Consider the following 19,482-nt stretch of genomic DNA (forward strand, 5'->3'; position numbering starts at 1 on the left):
ACTGCCCACATGTCCTAGGGCAAGTGAGATAATTTTGCTGGCCATGGGAGATGCTATCTAAATACTAGCAGTTATCAGTCATTTGAACTCTCTGTGTCCTATTTCCTCATCTATACATGAGGGACCCAGCCAAAGGACCCCCTGAAGTCCTGTTCAGTGTAGAATATATGGTCCTATAACATCTTCTTGTGGGAACTCTCCCCCTAACCTAAGAACTTCCTAAAATGGGGCACTGAACACAACTCTTCAGATTTGGGCTGACTTTCTTTATTCTAAACCCTCCAATGTAGTCTATGGCTGAACCACCATGGCTGGTTTTCCAATTGTGATGCTTACTCACATGGAGTGTTCAGGGCACTCATACTCCAAGACCTTTTTAGAGAAATTGTTATCTAGTCCCATTTCCTTCCCGGGATGGTGCCATGATAGAATGGAAATGGCATTCATGCTGGAGCCAAAAGGCATGGGTTCAGACCCTGTCTCTGATCTTTGCTTCCTTTGTGACCATGGCTTAATCACTTTGATTCTTTGGACCTGAATTTGCTCATCTTTATACTTAAAGGATTGGAATAGCTGGCTTCTGATGTTCCTAACAATACCAATGACCACCACAACAATAAATGGACAGCTAGGTGGCAAAAGTGAAGAGAGTGCTGGATATAGAGACAGGAAGACTCATCTCCTTGAATTCAATCTAGCCTCAGGACATTTGTTAGCTCTGACCCTAGGCAAGGCATTTAACCCAGTTTGCCTCAGTTTCCTCATCTGTAAAATGAGCTGGAGAAGGAAATGACAAACCACTCCAGCATCTTTGGAAAGGAAATTACAAATATGGGCATGAAGAGTCAGACATTACTGAAATGACTAAACAAGAGTTTAATTGGTTAATAATATGGTCACTTTGTTCTTCTTAGAGAAAGGGCAAATCAGGCTAGAATTATAACTGTCTGCTCCCTTAAATATTATTAATCTAGGGGTTATGGACCATGTTCAATCAATTTCTGATTGCTTTGCCCCCTTTTTTTTGGAGGCGGAGGAAGGAAATCCCAAGCCCTCCATCCAAAACTTGACACCCTTTCCACCTGATACCTATTCCACAATGAACACACATTGGAAGAAGCAAAGAAATCCATTTATCTAAATTGTAGAAAAAGAGAAATCAGAGAAATTATACATAGGAGAATGTATGCCAGATAATAAGAAGAATGAGCTTTTCCTTTGGTAGTGAGATAGCTCAAACCAGAGAGAGGTCTAGATCTTACCCAAGGGGAAACTCCCCCAAGGCTCTAGTGTACAAATCTGGGCATGAAGACAGGGAAGAGGCTGCTGCCTCTCTCATGTGTTCCCTGAGTCTTTTGTAAAAAAAAAAAATTATTAACTAGCTAATCTGGTCTGAAAATTATATAATTGGATTTATGAAAAATTGTGATTAAATGAAAAATTATAACTTTAGAAAAAATATTAATTGGGCTGTAAGTCCCATCTGGGGTGCCATTCAAATGTGGAAATATTTGAACTGATTAGGGTAATTTGGTAGGACTAATCTGACTGGGGTACTTAATCTGGGGACTTCGACTGGATGGCTATCTGACTGCTATTAACTTAGTATAGGCCTTTTATAAAGTTCCCCACACTTGCTCCTCCCAAATTGAGAAGCAAAAGATTAAGAAGCCTCTTCCATTTTAACAGCAGAGGGTTTATTTATGAGATACAATTTAAAATTAAGAATACAGGAAAATAAAATGTACAACCTGACTGCTTTCCGGCGCATCTCTGCCACACCTGGAAGTTTGGGTTTTTTTTCGTCCTCGTGTATACCAACGGACATTCTTCTAACTGAAAGCCCTTTCTCACTTTCTCTAGCATCCTTGTAGCAGTCCTCTTTCTGTCCGCTCCTCCCTTACTCTTTCTCCAACTTTGCTTTCTCCAACATGTACCTGTGCTCACCGCTTCTCCTTAGCCTCCTTGTAGCAGCCTCCCTGTCTGTCTTCTCCAACTTCTTAATCTTCCAGCATCCCTCCTTGCTCTTAATTTCTGGCCTCCTCCTGTTTACTCTCTTCTCCCCTGTATATATGTTCCTTCTAACCCCTTAAATCTCGGGACTCCCTGAGCCCATGCACAGGCCAAACTAATGCACTGGCCACCCTAGCACTTCGGCCTGGGGGAGGGAACCCTCAAGCATCCCTTGAATACCACACCCAGGGCACCAGGGGCCCTTGCCCCCTGCTGTGCCCCCAGGGATCTCCGCACAGGCTATGCCAGAACCCTGTCTGGACGAGCCTGGGATCTCTGGGATAGATCCTCTCAGAGCAGAGGGAGCTGGTGCTGGATGAAGCAAACCCTAGCGTCCCTGAGGCTTTTTGTGGGCCTTTCCACTCTGTGCATGAGCTGCACAGAGCCACACCCGTGGCTCGGGGTTTTTGGTCCAAGCAACTTAGCCCAGACTCCCCTCCCCCTCCCCCCGAAGCTCCACTTGGGGAGCTTGAGGCCAATTTCAATGCCCACACTTTTACTTTAGCAACCTGAATTGGAATTGGCCTCTTCCATTTTCCCTCTTGAAGCTGGAAGCCAGAAGTAATTTGATTCTTTTTTTTTTTTAATTTTTTTTTTTTTTTAGTGTGGCAATTGGGGTTAAGTGACTTGCCCAGGGTCACACAGCTAGTAAGTAAGTGTCTGAGGCCGGATTTGAACTCAGGTACTCCTGACTCCAAGGCCAGTGCTCTATCCACTGTGCCATCTAGCTGCCCCTGATTCTTTTTTTAAAATGATTATGTAAAAAATTACCTTATTTGTCATTTTGTACAAGAAAACTTGATTAAAAGAAAGAAAAAATGAAAGAAAGTGAAAAATATAATGCTTGAAGAGTCCTGAAGAGGATTGATCAAGCCTGGAGTTCTCCCACCAACTCTGCTTGGCCAACTGCAGGGCAGGGCATTCCTCTCTGTATCAATAAGGAGAGAGTCTCCTACCAATGGGCATTGGGACAGGGGTTATAATAACAGCAACAACAGCACTTTCTAGGTATCATCTCATTTCATCTTCGTCATAACATTAGGAAATAGGTGTTATTATTATCCTCATTTTATAGATGAAGAAACTGAAGCAAACAGGGGTTAAGTGACTTGCTCAGGGTCACATAGCTAGGAAGTGAAGTGTCTGAAGCAAGGTTTGAACTCCCATGTTCTAGACTCTAGTCCAGCACTCTGTCCACTTGAATCCACTGGATGACCTAGTTTCTCTGGCTCCATGATCTTTTTGACTTGATTTTTGAGCTTAAATGTAAAACATTGACTCCATTCAGCCCTATTAATTTCCATCTCACTGTTATGTTAGGCCATGGAAGATACAGGGCTTGCTCTGAGGTCAGGAAGCCTCCAGTTCTATCTTTTAGACATAGTAAACTATGTCTAATAGGCAGGGCATACCCTTTCAGTGTCCAGCAACAACCTAAGGCTCTCTACTCTTGATAAGTCTTGCATGAGGGGAAGGCATTTCTATACCAGGGAATTCCACACTGATGAAATTCTAGCTCTGGGCCCCTCAAAAAACAAAACAAAACAAAACAGCCTTGTTGCCTGGTTCTAATCTGTCTAAATCTTTTTGAATCCTGACTGGACATGCTGGCTTTCTAGCTAGTTCAACATGGATGCCCTCCCTCCTAGCTTTTTGTGTTATCAGGAAAATTGGGAGGTGTGCACCTCTGCCTTAATCGAGATTGTTAATAAAGGCACAGCTGGCCCTCCTTCTCTCTTTCCATTTGAGATACTCTGCCTTTCTTTCTATAAGCTTCATTGCTGCTGAGTCGCATGACTGACTGTACCTGGGGGAGAAGTGGAATCACTCGGGTTTGCTGTGTTGATGTTCAATGACATGTGACCACATCTGTCTTCCTAGTTGTACAGCACAGGGTTTATTTGAAGAAAAGCCAGGCATGGACACCACAGATGCAGTGTGCTCACCTCAAAGTAACCCTCAACACATAAAATATAAATCCACTATCATCATTCCCATCATCATCATTGCCATCATTGCCATCATTTATGTGAAGCCATATGTGATGGTGAAGCTACCAGGTAAGCAGAGACATAATGAGGGTGGAGCAATGGGGGCTTGGCCTCAGGACATTAAAGTTAGTGGGCTCAGACCAAAATTGGAGTCCTTTAGGACAGTAGAAACAATAGAACTCAGTGTCTAAATCATACATTCATTCAGTTACTCTTAGGGAAATGCCAGCTGGAAGGCAGAGGAGGGCTTCCCCCTGTCCCCAGCTTTCCTCCTCCTCCATATCCCCTCTTAAGTTAGAGTAAGCTTGGCCCAGGCTCAGTTTGTGCTACTTGTCCCCGGGCAGAGAAATTCCTAGTTAAATAAATCAATTGATTTCTCTCGGGAACCACTTACCAGTCACCTATTGTATGCAGAGCATTGTGCTCAGGAGCCAAGGTGAATTTAGAGTTCAATTACAGCAAGTACAATAGTATTCCATTACATTTATATACTACATCTTGTTTAGCCATTCCTCAATTAATGGGCATCCCCTCAGTTTCCCATTCTTTGCTACGATAAAAAGATCAGTCAAGAATATTTTTGTACACGTGAGTCCTTTTTCCTTTTTTATGTTTTCTTTGCTATATAGACCTAGTAGTGGTATTGTTGGGTCAAAGGGTATGCATAGTTTTAAAGACTTTTAAGCATGGTTCCAAATTGCTCTCCAGAATGGTTGGATCAGTTCACAACTCCACCAACAGTGCATTAGTCTTCCAATTTTCCCATATCTACTCCAACATTTATCATTTTCCTTTTTTTGTCATATAAGTCTATTAGATAGGTGTGAGGTGGTACCTCAGAGTAGTTTTAATTTGTATTTCTCTAATCAGTAGTGATTGACAACATTGTTTCATACAGCTGTAAATAGTTATAATTTCATCATCTGAAAACTGCTTGTTCATATCCTTTTGCTATTTCTCAATTAGGGAATGACTTGTATTCTAATATATTTGATTCAGTTCTCTATATATTTTAGATATGAGGCCTTTATCAGAAATACTGTCTATAAAAATTGTTTCCCAGCTTTCTGCTTTCCTTCTTACCTTGTTTGCATTGGGTTTTTTTGTGCAAAACCTTTTTAATTTAATGTAGTAAAAATTATCCACTCTGCATTTCATCATATTCTCTGTCTCATCTTTTGCCATAAATTATTCCCCTCTCCACAGTTCTGACAAATAAACTATTCTTTCTTTTTCAAATTTGCCTAGGGTATCACCCTTCATGTCTAGATCTTGGGCCCATTTTGACTTTACATTGGTGTATGGTGTAAGATGTTGGTCTATGCCTAGTTTCTGTCTTACTCTTTTCCAGTTTTCCCAGCAATTTTTGTCAAATAGTGATTTCTTATCCTGGAGGCTAGAGTCCTTGGGTTTAACAGGAAATTGCTATATTCATTTACTTCTGTGTTTTGTGTGGCTAACCTATTCCACTGATTCTCTTCTCTATTTCCTAACCAGTACCAAATAGTTTTCATGATTGCTGCTTTATAGTATGGTTTTAGATCTGGTACAAGGTAGGCCACCTTCCTTTGCATTTGTTTTCATTAATTCCCTTCATATTCTTGACCTTTTGTTCTTCCATATGAATTTTGTTATTTTTTTCTAGCTCTATGAAATACTTTTTTGGTAGTTTGATTATATGGCACTGAAGAAGTAAATTAATTTTGGTGGAATTTTATTATGTTAGCATGGACTACCCATGAGCAATTTACATTTTTTCCATTTGTTTAGATATGATTTTATTTGTGTAAAGTGTTTTCTAATTGTCTTCATATCGTTCCTGGGATTGCCTCAGCAGGTAGACTCCCAAGCATTTTATATTGTCTGCAGTTATTTTAAGTGGAATTTCTCTTTCTAATTTTTGCTGCTGTACTTTGTCATATATAGAAATACTGATAATTTATGTGGATTTATTTTATATCCTGCAACTTTGCTAAAGTTGTTAATTGTTTCAATTAATTTTTAGTTGATTCTTTAGGATTCTTTAAGTATGCCATCATATCATCTGCAAAGAGTGATAGTTTAGTTTCTCCCTTGCCTATCCAATTCCTTCAATTTCTTTTTCTTCTCTTATTGCTAAGGCTAAAATTTCTGGTACAATGTTTAATAATAGTGGTGATAATGGACATCCTTATTTTACCCCTCGTCTTATTGAGAATACCTCTAACTTATTCCCATTGCATACGATGTTTGCTGATGGTTTAAGAGAGATACTGTTTATCATCTTAAGGAAAGCTCTATTTATTCCTATGTTCTCTAGTATTTTAATAGGAATGGGTGCTGTATTTTGTCAAAAGCTTTTCCTGCAACTTTTGAGATACTAATATGATTTTGGTTAGTTTTGTTATTGATGGGGTTGATTATGTTGATAGTTTTCCTAATATTGAACCAGCCCTGCATTTCTGGTATAAATCCCACCTGGTCACAGTCTTTTATCCTGGTGATAAATTGCTGTAATCTCTTTGCTGATATTCTATTTAGAATGTTTGCATCAATATTCCTTAGGGGAATTGGTCTATAATTTTCTTTCTCTTTTTTTGATCTTCCTGGTTTAGGCATCAACACTACATTGTCTCATAGAAGGAATTTGGTAGGATTCCTTCTTCACCAATTTTTCCAAATAGTTTGTATAGTACTGGAATTAATTGTTCTTTAAATGTTGGTAGAATCACTTGTAAACCCATCTAGCCCTGAAGATTTTGTTCTTAGGGATTTCATTGATGGCTTGTTCAATTTCTTTTTCTAAAAAGGGCTTATTGGGGGGCGGAGCCAAGATTGAAGAGGAAAGACATTAAATGCACAGGGCTCCTGATACATCGCCCCAAAAATAGCAATAAAATAACCCTTGGGGCAGAAAAACACAAAAATATTGGCTGAGAGTTTTCTCCAGCTATAGATAGATATCAGGGGGCTGTGCTGGGCCATGAATAAAGCCTAATGCCACAGTCAGGCCAACACACCAGACACCTGCCAGAGGAATTTACCCCAGTGCCTCTGAATCGGCTGCAGCACAGGCGTCTTCTGGAACCAAGAGTGCGGTCGGACTGAACGGCTGGTGGGGGGGCGCATAATTGCAGGGGTACCAGTGGACCGGGGCGAAGGATTCTACTGTCCCACCCCAGTGGGCAACCAGGAAAAATTCTTGAGCGGCTGAAGGCCCAGGTCGGGGAAGGGAGCAGGGGAGCAGTCTCATCAGAAGCTGAGAACCACACCACAGAAAGCTTTGCTGGTTGGTTGGTTACTTAGTAAAGTAGTCCTGAGGTTATCTCTGGACCTGAGAACAGGCCAGGTGAGATTAAAACCTGCCCTGCCTCAACCCCAAACACCTGGGGCCCTCAGAAGCTGAGAACAGGAGCTGAGCAGAGAAGCAGCCCCCCCCCCCCCACACACACACACCCAGTGGAGAGGTTAAAATCAAATGAAAGTGAGGCAGGCAGGCCGAGAAGAATCCCAACCATCCCCTGGGCCATGCTGTAGCTTGAACAGTGTGTCCTGGAAGCAGAGCCAAAGAGTAGGCAGAGAAAGCAGAAGACCATCAAAAACTTCTTTGGGGGTAAGGTAGACCACAATACAACCTCAGAAGAAGAGATAATAATAGGTCAAAGCTCCAACATCCAAGCTTCCAAGAAAAATATGAATTGGTCTCAGGCCATGGAAGCTCTCAAAAGGGACTTTGAAGAGGAAGTAGGAGAAATAGAAAGAAGATGCAGAGAAAGGGAGGAAAGAATGGAAAGGGAAATGAGAGCAATGCAGGAGAGTCATGAGAAAAAGTCAACAGTTTGAAAAGCCAAATGGAAAGGAGATTAAAAAACTGTCTGATGAAAATAACTGCCTAAGAATTAGGATGGAACAAATGGAAGCTAGTGACCTTATGAGAAACCAAGACACAGTAAAGCAAATTCAATTGAATGAAAAAATAGAGGGCAATGTGAAATATCTCCTTGGAAAAACAGCTGACCTAGAAATAAATCTAGGAGAGATCATTTGAAAATCATTGGACTACCTGAAAACCATGACCAAAACAAGAGCTTAGACACCATCCTCCAAGAGATTGTGAGGGAAAATTGCCCTGATATTCTAGAATCAGAAGCTAAAATAGACACTGAAAGAATCTACTGATCACCTCCTGAAAGAGATCCCAAAAGGAAAACCTCCAGGAATATTATAGCCAAATTCCAGAACTCCCAGGTGAAGAGAAAATACTGCAAGCAGCTAGAAAAGGGAATTCAAATACTGTGGAGCTCCAATAAGGATAAAGCAAGATCTAGCAGCTTCTATATTAAAGGACTAAAGGGAATGGAATATGATATTCCAGAGGGCAAAGGAACTGGGACTACAGACAAAAATCACGTACCCAGCAAAACTGAGTATAATCTTTCAAAGACAAAAATGGGATTTCAATGAGAAAGAGGTCTTTCAAGCATTTTGTGATGAGAAGACCTGAACTGAATGGAAAACTTGACTTTCAAATAGCAGACCCTGGAGAAGCATAAAAAGGTAAACAGGATAAAGACTTCATGAGGGATATTAAAAGATCAAAGCATTTATATTCTTACATGGGAAGATAATACTTCAAAATCATAAGAACTATCTCAGTAAGAAACTCACAGAAGGGGCAGCTAGGTGGCACAGTGGATAGAACACTGGCCCTGGATTCAGGAGTACCTGAGTCCAAATCCGGTCTCAGACACTTAACACTTACTAGCTGTGTGACCCTGGGCAAGTCACTTAACCCCAATTGCCTCACTAAAAAAAAAAAAGAAAGAAAGAAAGAAACTCACAGAAGACACAGGTCTGAACTGAATATGAAGGGATGATATCTGTAAAGCATTTATGTTTTGTTCTTTGTGGTGATGACAGGGTGGGGTGTCTTATGTCTGGGGCTGGATTTGGGCTTGGGGCCTCCAGGGTCCAGGGCTGGTGCTTTGTCCACTGTGCCACCTAACTAATCCATGATGACATCATTAAAATAGGGTTGAGGTTTAGGAGGAATAAACTGGGGGAGGGAGAAGGGGAGAGATGGTCTGGGGAGAGGTGTAGTTCACATGAAGGAAACAAGAAAAATGTTTATGGAGGAGAGTAGAAGAGGGGGAAGGAGTTGGGGAGTGAGCGAACCTTTATATCATCAGAATTGGCTCAAAGAAGGACTAACATACATACTCAAGTAGGTATAGGAATATATTTTTGCCCTGAAGGAGGGGAGGGAGAAAAGTGGGTGGAAGAAGGGAAGGAGGAAAGAGCAGATTGGGGAGAGAGCAGTAAAAAGCAAAACACTTTCAAGGAAGATGAAGATGTTCTGCATTACTGCACCAGCATGACATACTGAATTGCTTGATCTCATAGGAAGAGTTGAGGAGGGAGGGAGGAAAAAAAATTTAGAACCAAGAATTAGCTCAGGGACCCTAATCTCATTGGAGTGGGCTCATGGAGGGGATAGCTTTCAAACCCAATTGGGAGGAGCAATCTATTTAACTTTGCGGGAAAATAGGAGGGGAAGAAGATAAGGAAGGAAGGGTGAAAAAGGGGAGTGCATAGTGAGGGAGAGGATAGTCAGAAGTAAAACACTTCTGAGGAGGAATAGGTAAAAAGAAGATAGAGTAAATGTCATGGGAAGGGGATGGGATGAAGGGAAATAGTTATGATGATTGATTATAATGGCAAAACGTATGGTACCTACTTTACTGGGCTTTCATGAAGAAAATTCTCTGTCAAGCTTAAGGTACTATATAAAGGTTATGATGAACAGGATAGTACCAGAAAAACCTGGAAAGACCTACATGAACTGAAGCAGAGTGAAATGTACTGTATACAAAATAACAGCAATAGTGGGGGATGATCTGCTGGGAAGCATGTGGTTATTTTCAGCAAGGTAAAGATCCAATATAACCCTGAAGGACTTATGAAGATTACAGCCTATCTGCAGAGAAAGAACTGATAGTATCTGAAAACAGATGGAAACACATTTAAAATTATTTTTTCTTTTCCTCTTTGACAATTTCTTAACCTGAAGTTTTGGGTTTTTTTACTGTTTTCTCTCACAACTAGCTAATATGGGAATTTTTCCATGACTACTCAAGTATATCTTATTTTGAATTTCTTGAGTTCTTGTGGTTGGGGGGTGCGAATGGAAGGGGGAAGAGAAGTTGGAACACAAAGTTTTTAAAAAATTGATGTTAAATTCATCCATCTAATTTAGATGGTCAAATTTATTGACATATCGTTGGGCAAAATAGCTCCTAATTATTGCTTTAATTTCCTCTTCATTGGTGGTGAGTTCACACTTTTCATTTTTGATGATGGTAATTTGGTTTTCTTCTGTCTTTTTCAATCAAATTAAACACAAGTTTATTTATTTTATTGATTTTTTCATAAAACCAGTTCTTAGTTTTATTTATTAATTCTATATTTTTCTTGCTTTCAGTTTTATTAATCTCTCCTTTAATTTTCATAATTTCCAATTTGGTATTTATTTGGGGATTTTTACTTGATTCTTTTTCTAGCTGTTTTAGTTGAATCCCCAATTCATTGATCTCCACTTTCTCTATTTTATTCATGTAGGCATTTAGAAATATAAAGTTTCCCCTAAGAACTGCTTTGGCCGATGCATCCCATAGGTTTTTGCATGTTGTCTTATTATTGTCATTCTCTTGGATGAAGTTATCGATTGTTTCTATTGTTTGTTGTTTGACCCACTCATTATTTTATTTTTTTAAAATTTTTTGTTTTGGTGAGACAATTGGGGTTTTAGTGACTTGCCTAGGGTCACACAGCTAGTAAGTGTTAAGTGTCTGTGGCCGGATTTGAACTCAGGTCTTCCTGACTCCAAGGTCAGTGCTTTATCCACTGTGCCACCTAGCTGCCCCCCCCCACTCATTCTTTAGGATGAGATTATTTAGATTTTTTATGGCCCTTTATTACACATAATTTTAATTGAATCATGATCTGAAAAGTATGGATTTACTATTTCATCATTTCTGCATCTGACTTTCACAGTCAATTTTTGTGTATGTGCTATGTACAACTGAGAAAAAGGTATATTCTTTTCTACCCCCATTCAGTTTTCTCCAGAGGTCTATCATATTTAATTTTTCTAAAATTCTATTCACCTCCTTAACTTCTTTCCTATTAAATTTGTGGTTAGATTTATTTAGTTCTGAGAGGGAGAGGTTGAGGTCACCCAGTAATATAGTTTTGCTATCTATTTCTTCCTGCAATTCACTTAACTTCTCTAAGAATTTGGATGCTATCCCTCTTGGTGCATACATGTTTAGTATTGTTATTGCTTCTTTTATCAATGGATACCTTATGTAGTTTCCTTCCTTATCTCTTTTAATTAGGTCAATTTTTGGTTTTGCTTTGTCTGAGATAATGATTGCCCCCCCCTCCTTTTTTTACTTCAACTGAAGCATAATATATTCTGCTCCAGCCTTATACCTTTATTCTGAATGTATTTCATTGCTTCAAATATTTTTCTTGTAAACAACAAATTGTAGGATTCTGATTTTTAATCCACTCTGCTATCTGCTTCCATTTTATAGGAGACTTCATCTCATTCTCATTCAAAGTTATGATTACTAACTGTGTGTTTCCTTGCATCCTATTTCTTCCCTTGTTTATATTTTTCTCTTTCCTTTTCCCCTGTCCCTTCTCATTAGTGTTTTGTTTCTAGCTATCTCAGTCTTATCTCCCTTCTATCAGCCCCACCTCAATTTTGTCCTTTCCCCATTAAATTCCTAGTTTTCCCTCCCTTCTATCACCCCACTTCCCTTTTGTCCTCTTCCCCTTTCCCCTCCTAGTTTTATTCTTCCTTCTATCAGCCCCCCTACCCTTCTTTCCCCTTTCCCCTTTTTACTTCCTTATAGGTTAAGATTTTTATCTTATATACCCAATTGAGTATGCATGTTAGTCCCTCTTTGAGCCAAATCAGATGAGAAAAAGGTCAAAACAATGATCACTCCCCCCCCCCCATTTTTCCCTCTATTGCAATAGGTCTTTTGTACCTCTTCACATGATATGGTTTACCCCATTCTACCTTCCCTTTCTTCTTCTCCCAGTATGATCCTTTTTGTTTCCCATTAAGTTTTTTTTAAACATCATCACATCAGAATCCACTTATACCTACACCTTCTGTATGTGTGTACTCCTCCTATCTGCCTTGATAAAGATAGTTTTCAAGAGTTACAAACAGTTTAACCTTATTGAATAACATGACCCACCTTTTACCCTTTCATGTGTCTCTTGAGACTTGCATTTGTAGACTGAGTTTTCTATTCAGTTCTGGAATTTTCATTAGGAAAGTTTTAAAGTCTCCTATTTCATTGAATATCCATTTTTCCCCTGAAATATTACATTTAATTTTGCTGGGTAGTACATTCTTGGTTGTAATCCCTGTTCCTTGGCCTTCTGGAATATCATATTTCAAGCCCCTTGATCCTTTACTGTTGAAGCTGCCAGGTCCTGTGTAATTATTATTGTTGTTCCTTGATATTTAAATTGTTTCTTTCTGACTGCTTGTAGTATTTTCTCTTTTACTTAATAGTTCTGTAATCTAGCTACTATATTCCTTGGCATTTTCTTTTTGGGGTCTCTTTCAGGAAGTGATCAGTAGATTCTTTCATTGACTACTTTGTCCTCTGGTTGTAAGACATTGGGTTGGTTCTCATTAATAATGTCCTGAAATATGTTACATAGGCTCTGTTTTTGATTATGGTTCTCAGGTAATCTGATTATTCTTATATTATCCCTCCTGGATCTATTTTCCAGGTCTGTTGTTCTGAAGAGGTATTTTATATTTTCTTCTACTTTATTCTTTTAATTCTGCTTTACTTCTTCCTGTTGTCTCATTAAGTCATTAGCTTCTATCTACTCAATTCTGATTCTTAGGGAATTGTTCTTCTTTTTCAATTTTACAATTGTGTTTTTAAGGCATTATTTTCTTTTTCAAAGCTATTGACTTTCTCTTTCATAATTCTCATTTCATTTTCCAATTTTTCTACTACCTCCCTTATTTGGTTTATAAAATCCTTTTTTGAGCTCTTCCAGGAGGGCTTTTTGGTTTCGAGATCAATTCTCCTCCCCCTTTAAGGCTTCACATGTAAGAGTTTTATCATTGTTGTCTTCCTCTGAGATTATGTTTTTATCCTCCCTGTCACCATAGTAGCTGTCAATGGTGAGGGTTCTTTTTTGTTTCTTATTCATATTTTTATTTTAGCCTCTTTTGTGCATTTTAAGGTTAAGTTCTGCTCCTGGGGTACAGTGTACACTGTGTGGAGCTTCTTCTGCTGGGGGTCAGGGGCTGAGTCATCAGCTTTATGCTCTGAGGTATCACCAATGTTGGGCCTGCTGGGCCACTAGCTTGCTGAGCTAGCACCATGGATCATGAGCTGCTGATCTGTGCTGTGACTCTGGGCCTCTTGTTGGCTCAGCCAGACACCCTCTACACTGAGCTATGCTCCCCTTCTACCCAGATGAAACAGACCTTTCCTGAAGATCTTCTAGGTTATCTTAAGTCAGAATATTGTTTTGTTCCATTTTTTTTGCAGATTTTACAGCTCCAGAATCTGTTGAGAGATTTAATTTAATGACATTTCTGAGGGAAATTTGGGACAGTTCAAAGAGCTTCCTTCTTTCACTCCTCCATCTTGGTTCCACCACTGGAACTGGAACTGGAATTGGAACTGGAAGAGGTAATGATTATCAGCAGAGCTAGATATATGACTGCTGAACATATTAGATGGATAGATAGATTGATTAATCAATTGATTGATCAATCATTTATTCATTGGATAGAAGAATGGATTGAAAGACTGATGGCTGATGGATAGATGCCTGGACAAATGGAATGATGGGTGGATGGAAGGGATGGATGGATAAATAGAAGGATAGGTGGGACTATAGATGGATAGGCAGATAGATGAATAGACAGGTCATAAAAAGTTAAAGGATTTATAAAGACCTTATACCAGGAACTAAGCATTTATATATATATATATATATGTGTGTGTGTGTGTGTGTGTGTGTATATATATATATGTATATATATATATGTGTGTGTGTGTGTGTATATATATATATATATATATGTATATATGTTACACATGTTAAGTCAACTCAGTATATATTAAGAACCTATTATGTGCCAGGCACTCTGCTAGTCACAAAATGCAAGCAATGCAAGTTAATTCAGCTATTGAATTTATCTCAGGAACCATTTATCATCTGCCTACTATGTGCAGAACATTCTGCTTAGGACTAAGGTAAATACAGAGTTCATTCAATTAAAAAAAATTATTAAGCTCCTCCTCTGTACAGACACTGTACAACAACCAAATAGTTCCCTTTTCAAAGAGCCTATTGGCTGTTAGGGTTGGTGGAATTCAGCATGGACACAGAGAAGCAGATTGTATGTACAAGAGAAAGGCAAAGCTGTTTGGCAGGAGGGAAGAAGGGGAACACATCAGAATGAGAGTTCCTCAAAGGTAAGGGCTCTCTCCATTTTGTCTTTGTATCTCTGGCACTTAGCATGGTTCTTGGTATATAATAGGTGCTAAATAAATTATTTTTTCATTAATTGATGCAGTCTTTACTCTCATGGGTCCCACAGAAACTAAAAAAGTTCCTTCTAGTTTTCAAAAGTCAGCATTTTTATTTCAAGTTTAGAAATAGAGATATCCCTGATTGGTATGGGTCTTCCCGATGTTGGTTATACAAATTAATTATGTAACACTCAGGCCCTCTGTCTAGGCTGAGCCTGGATGTAACAGAACCCTGGTAACACTGCCCTGTGGAGGTGGGCACAAGAACTGAAGAACATGGAGAGGGGGGATGGACTGGGGAAGAGCTGCTGTGGCCAGATCTGTAGAATAGGGCTCAGCAAAGGATTAGTGAGTAACCTGAGGGTCTTCTTGTCCTGGGCCTTAGAGTACTGCTCAGGGTGGGGAGAGAGGTATAAGTGATGGGAAACCAGAGAAGTGAGCAAATTATCCAGAGGGTCATTGACTGTTGGGCCTCAGACAAGTCACTTCCCTTTCTTCATATGATCACAGTGTGGTTGTAGGCTGAAAGATTGAAGCTGGAAAAGGTTGTTATCAGTTAGATCTATGTATTTAACAGAGAAGGAACCTAAGGCCTAGAGCCATCAGGTGACAGCTAAGGGAAACAGTGGACAGAGTGCCAGACCTGGAATAAGGAATACCTAAATTCAAATCCAGCCACAGACATTTACTACCTTTATGATCGTGGGAAAGTCACTTGACCATGTTTGACTCAGTTTCCTCATATGTAAAATGAGCTGGAAAAGGAAATGGCAAATCACTCCAGTATCTTTGCCAAGAAAAACCCAAATGAGGTCACAAAGAACTGAAGACAACTGAGAAATGACTAAGCAAAAACAAAATAGGCCAGAGAAGATGGTTAATGCTGGGGATACAAGAACCCTCAGTCCCTGCCCTGAGTGAACTCACATTCTAATGAGGGAGACAAGAGCAAACCACTATGTATATACAAGATATTCAATGCTCAATGAGAGGTTCTCTCACAAGGAAGGCATTTTCATTAGAGGGGCTGGGAAAGATCTCTTGTAGAAGGTGGAATGTTTGCCTCTTAAATGAAGGCAGAGGGAAGCAGGGGGAGCATTCCAGGTTTGGCCTCAACTACTGAGGAAATGCTCTTTATGTCTTCCTGTTGGAATCTAAGATCCTTGAGGAGAGAGATTGGTTTATTTTTGTACTTATAACCCTAGAACCTTGCACAGTGTCTGGCACATAGTAATCACTTAATAAGTGCATGGGTTTTTGTTTGTTTGTTTGCTTTTTTTTTTTTTTTTTGTGAGGCAATTGGGCTTAAGTGACTTGCCCACAGTCACAAGGCATCATATGAACCCAGGTCTTTTTGACTATGATCCCGGGGCCCTATCCACTGCACCTGTATAGATGTGCCTGGAATTCTCTTTATTGATTTATTATATATCTGAAAAAATGTCTCTATCCTGCTTTCTGACATTCTTCTTTGCATTTCAGTTTGCATCATAATAGAAATGGTGAATTATTTTTGCAAGACTTATGGGCTGATCAGTTCATTACTGCCTGGGGGGATGCTTGCTTTTCTAGCTGAAAATATCATTTCCATACACCTTTGTTACATGACAATAATCCCTGAATGTACCAACTGGGCCAGTGATTTCTGAATTTAACTTTCCATTAAATAGAAGACACCTTTCCATTAAAAACACAAGGATAGGGCACCTAGGTGGCACAGTGGATAAAGCACTGGCCCTGGATTCAGGAGGACCTGAGTTCAAATCTGGCCTCAGACACTTGACACTTACTAGCTGCGTGACCCTGGGCAAACCCCATTGCCCTGCAAAAAACAACAACAACAACAAAAAAAAAAAACACAAGGATTTCAGACACCACATTTTAGGAAGGATGCTGATAAGAGAGGAAAGTGGATAGGATGGTGATGGGCCTCAAGTTCCTACCATATGACAAATGAGTGAAAGCTCTGGGCCTGTTTAGCCTGGAGAAAGGAGGGAGCAAAGAGGACACATGATAGTGGACTTCAGGTTGTTCCTTAGAAGATTCATCTTGTTCTGTTTAGCCTGAGAGTGTAGAACTAGCCTGAATGGGTAGAAGTAACAAAGAGGGTCATCTGTGGTTAGGCTTAAAGTCAGGAAGGTTTCCTCAGCATTATAGCTGTGGTCAAGTAGAAATAGTCATCTCAGGAAGGAGTTGGCTCTTCTTGGATGGTTATCTTCAAATAGAGGGTGGAGAATCAAGTACTGGGAGCTGAGAGGGGATACTTGCTCAGGTATAGGTTGGGATAGTTGGCCTTTGAAGTCCCTTCCTGATCTAAATCTATGGTCCCATGACAGGGAAAAGTCATGGGAAGTCCTGAAAGTGAAGTGCTATATGTAAACTTTTGTCTGATCTTGGACAAGTCACTTTTTCCCCCTGAGTTTCAGAATTCTCTTGTGATCTCTAAGGGCTAGCTCATTGATTATACAGTTGCCTCTTCCACATAATTGGGGTTAGGGGAAATTTGTCCCCCCAACCCCAGAAATCTAGAAAATCCATATAAAAATTTTTGGTCCTCCCTTCATACCACAAAAGAAACCTGAATTATTATGGCAGTACACTATAAAATATGTTGATGTTATGTATTTCTGTACATATATTTTATGCATTTCTGAGCCTCTAAACTTTTTCTGTGTTATCTGCTGGCCTTCACATATATTCTGTGGATTATACAAAACTCCCCCAAAATTCCCCTTTAATTTCTTATGATGACCCTACATATATCAAAACCACAATGAAGAAAATTGGAATGTGGAAGGGATAACTGTAGTTCAATACACACACACACACACACACACACACACACACAAATAGGCCAGAATAATTGGGAACAGCCTCAAACTGGTAACTTTTTGCTTCTCCTATATTTTCCCATTTCAGGTTAAAGCACCACACCATGGAGAAACCAGTGACCTCACTGAAGCTGATGGGTCCGTCAACAACATGCCTGTGCAGGAGACTAGACAAGAAGAAGAATCAGCTCCACTAAGGGAAAGAATGTCTGAGAGTCAGGATAGCTGAGAACCTTAGATTATGCTATGGGAAGTACAAGGAAATCCCCAGGTTAAGTCATACTTTCTGTCTGTCATTGGGACAAAACTCTTCCCCAGCAAGTGTCCATCTCCTGCTGGGATCTCCTCCATGTTTTGCAGTCAAAAGTATTCCAGATGGCAAGTGTGAGAATTGGAATTGCACCCCCTACTGGAGAGATACTGTAGGGAAGTTCCCCCATGAGGAAGGAGGCATGTGATTTACAAGCCATGTGGCTTTAGCGTCAGGAAGTGATGTTTGCTTGTGGGTACTCAATCAAAGCTACCAGCCAATTAGCTTGGAGCTATGTGTGTGTGGATAGCCTTGTTTTCTGTTGGAGAAGAGGCTTCTGGGATGAGGGAGGAAGTGTTAGGGTCTTTGGGGTTCCTGACCTCAGGTTGGAGAGGTCAGATGATGGGGTCTCTTAGAATTAGTTACATCTATTACCTCTTTCTTTCTCCTCACCAAATTCTTTTGCTCCTTAATAAATACTTAAAAGTCTAAACTCTTGACTTCTGGGGCAGAGCCAAGATGTCTGAAGAAAGGCAGTGAGCTCTTGAATTCATGACACAATCTCTCCAAAAAACATCCAAATAATGCCATAGGACAATGCCTGGAGCAGTAAAAGTCACAGAAGAATGTGTTGAAATCATCTTCTTTTTTTTAAATAGAATTTTATTTTCCAAAATATATGTAAAAACAAAATTTTAACATCAATTTTTTTTTAAAACTTTGTGTTCCAATTTCTCTTCCCCGCTCCATTTCCACCCCCCACCCACAAGAACTCAAGCAATTCAAAATAAGTTATACTTGAGTAGTCATGGAAAAATTCCCTTATTAGCTAGTTGTGAGAGAAAACAGTCAAAAACCCCAAAACTTTAGATTAAGGAATTGTCAAAGAGGAAAAGAAAAAAAATTAAAATTGTGTTTCCATCTGTTTTCAGATACTATGAGTTCTTTCTCTGCAGATGGGCTTCAATCTTCATAAGTCCTTCAGGGTTATATTGGATCATTGCCTTGCTGAAAATAACCACATGCTTCCCAGCAGATCATCCCCCACTATTGCTGTTGTGAGATTTAAAATTGGATATTAGATCATAAATCTCCCCTCTTTAACATTTCCCTTAATTTATCTCCCAGACTAGTAAATGGAAGAAGCTTCTGGTTTTCTAGTTAGAGCTTTTATTGTATGGTAGTTACAAGGTGATGTTGATTAGAGGGATAGGAAAGTAGAAATACAAAACAAATAGTCTTAAGTCTAAGCTTAGTCTATATTCCCTATAAAACTCACCAAAACCCAAGGCCACCTTTGGGGAGAGAGAGAGACCATGTCAAGCGCGTGCTGCTGCTAACCGCGAGCTGGGCCGAGTCGAACGCCCATCAGCATCTGTCTGTGCAGCGCAGTCAGAAGACCAGCAGAGCAGGAAAAAAGATCCCACTTCTGTTCTCTCCTTGTCTTTTAAGCTTGCACCCTGGAAGTGGAGTGCTAGCAGGCTGACTGGTGTGCGTAGCTCATGCCGTTGGTCTCCTCCCCGAAAGGGTGGTCCTTAAAGAAAAACTGGCGTCTCTCCATTATCACTAACCGACTGTTAAAACTTTTTACCACACTGTTATTTTGTATACAGTACATTTCACTCTGCTTCAGTTCATGTAGGTCTTTCCAGGTTTTTCTGGTACTATCCTGTTCATCATAACCTTTATATAGTATCTTAAGCTTGACAGAGAATTTTCTTCATAAAAGTCCAGCAAAGTATGTACCATATGTTTTGCCATTATAATCAATCATCACAACTATTTCCCTCCATCCCATCTCCTTCCCATGACATTTACTCTAT

The 19,482-nt window shown here is 39.8% G+C and overlaps 1 protein-coding gene across 1 annotated transcript in view; it reads left to right on the forward strand.

Moving 5' to 3' along the window:
* The window catches only part of LOC122745550 (tumor necrosis factor receptor superfamily member 14-like), a 29,684-nt gene extending 11,622 nt beyond the window's left edge, over positions 1-18,062 (forward strand). The window contains exons 5-7 of the mRNA XM_043990899.1: positions 3,895-4,073; positions 13,586-13,729; positions 17,498-18,062. Coding sequence (XP_043846834.1) covers positions 3,895-4,073; positions 13,586-13,729; positions 17,498-17,502 — 328 coding nt within the window. The 3' untranslated portion in view covers positions 17,503-18,062. The remainder of the gene's footprint in view (positions 1-3,894; positions 4,074-13,585; positions 13,730-17,497) is intronic.
* Positions 18,063-19,482: the final 1,420 nt, after the last annotated feature.

This window comes from Dromiciops gliroides, chromosome 3 (assembly GCF_019393635.1).
Source record: "Dromiciops gliroides isolate mDroGli1 chromosome 3, mDroGli1.pri, whole genome shotgun sequence".
Taxonomy (NCBI): domain Eukaryota; kingdom Metazoa; phylum Chordata; class Mammalia; order Microbiotheria; family Microbiotheriidae; genus Dromiciops; species Dromiciops gliroides.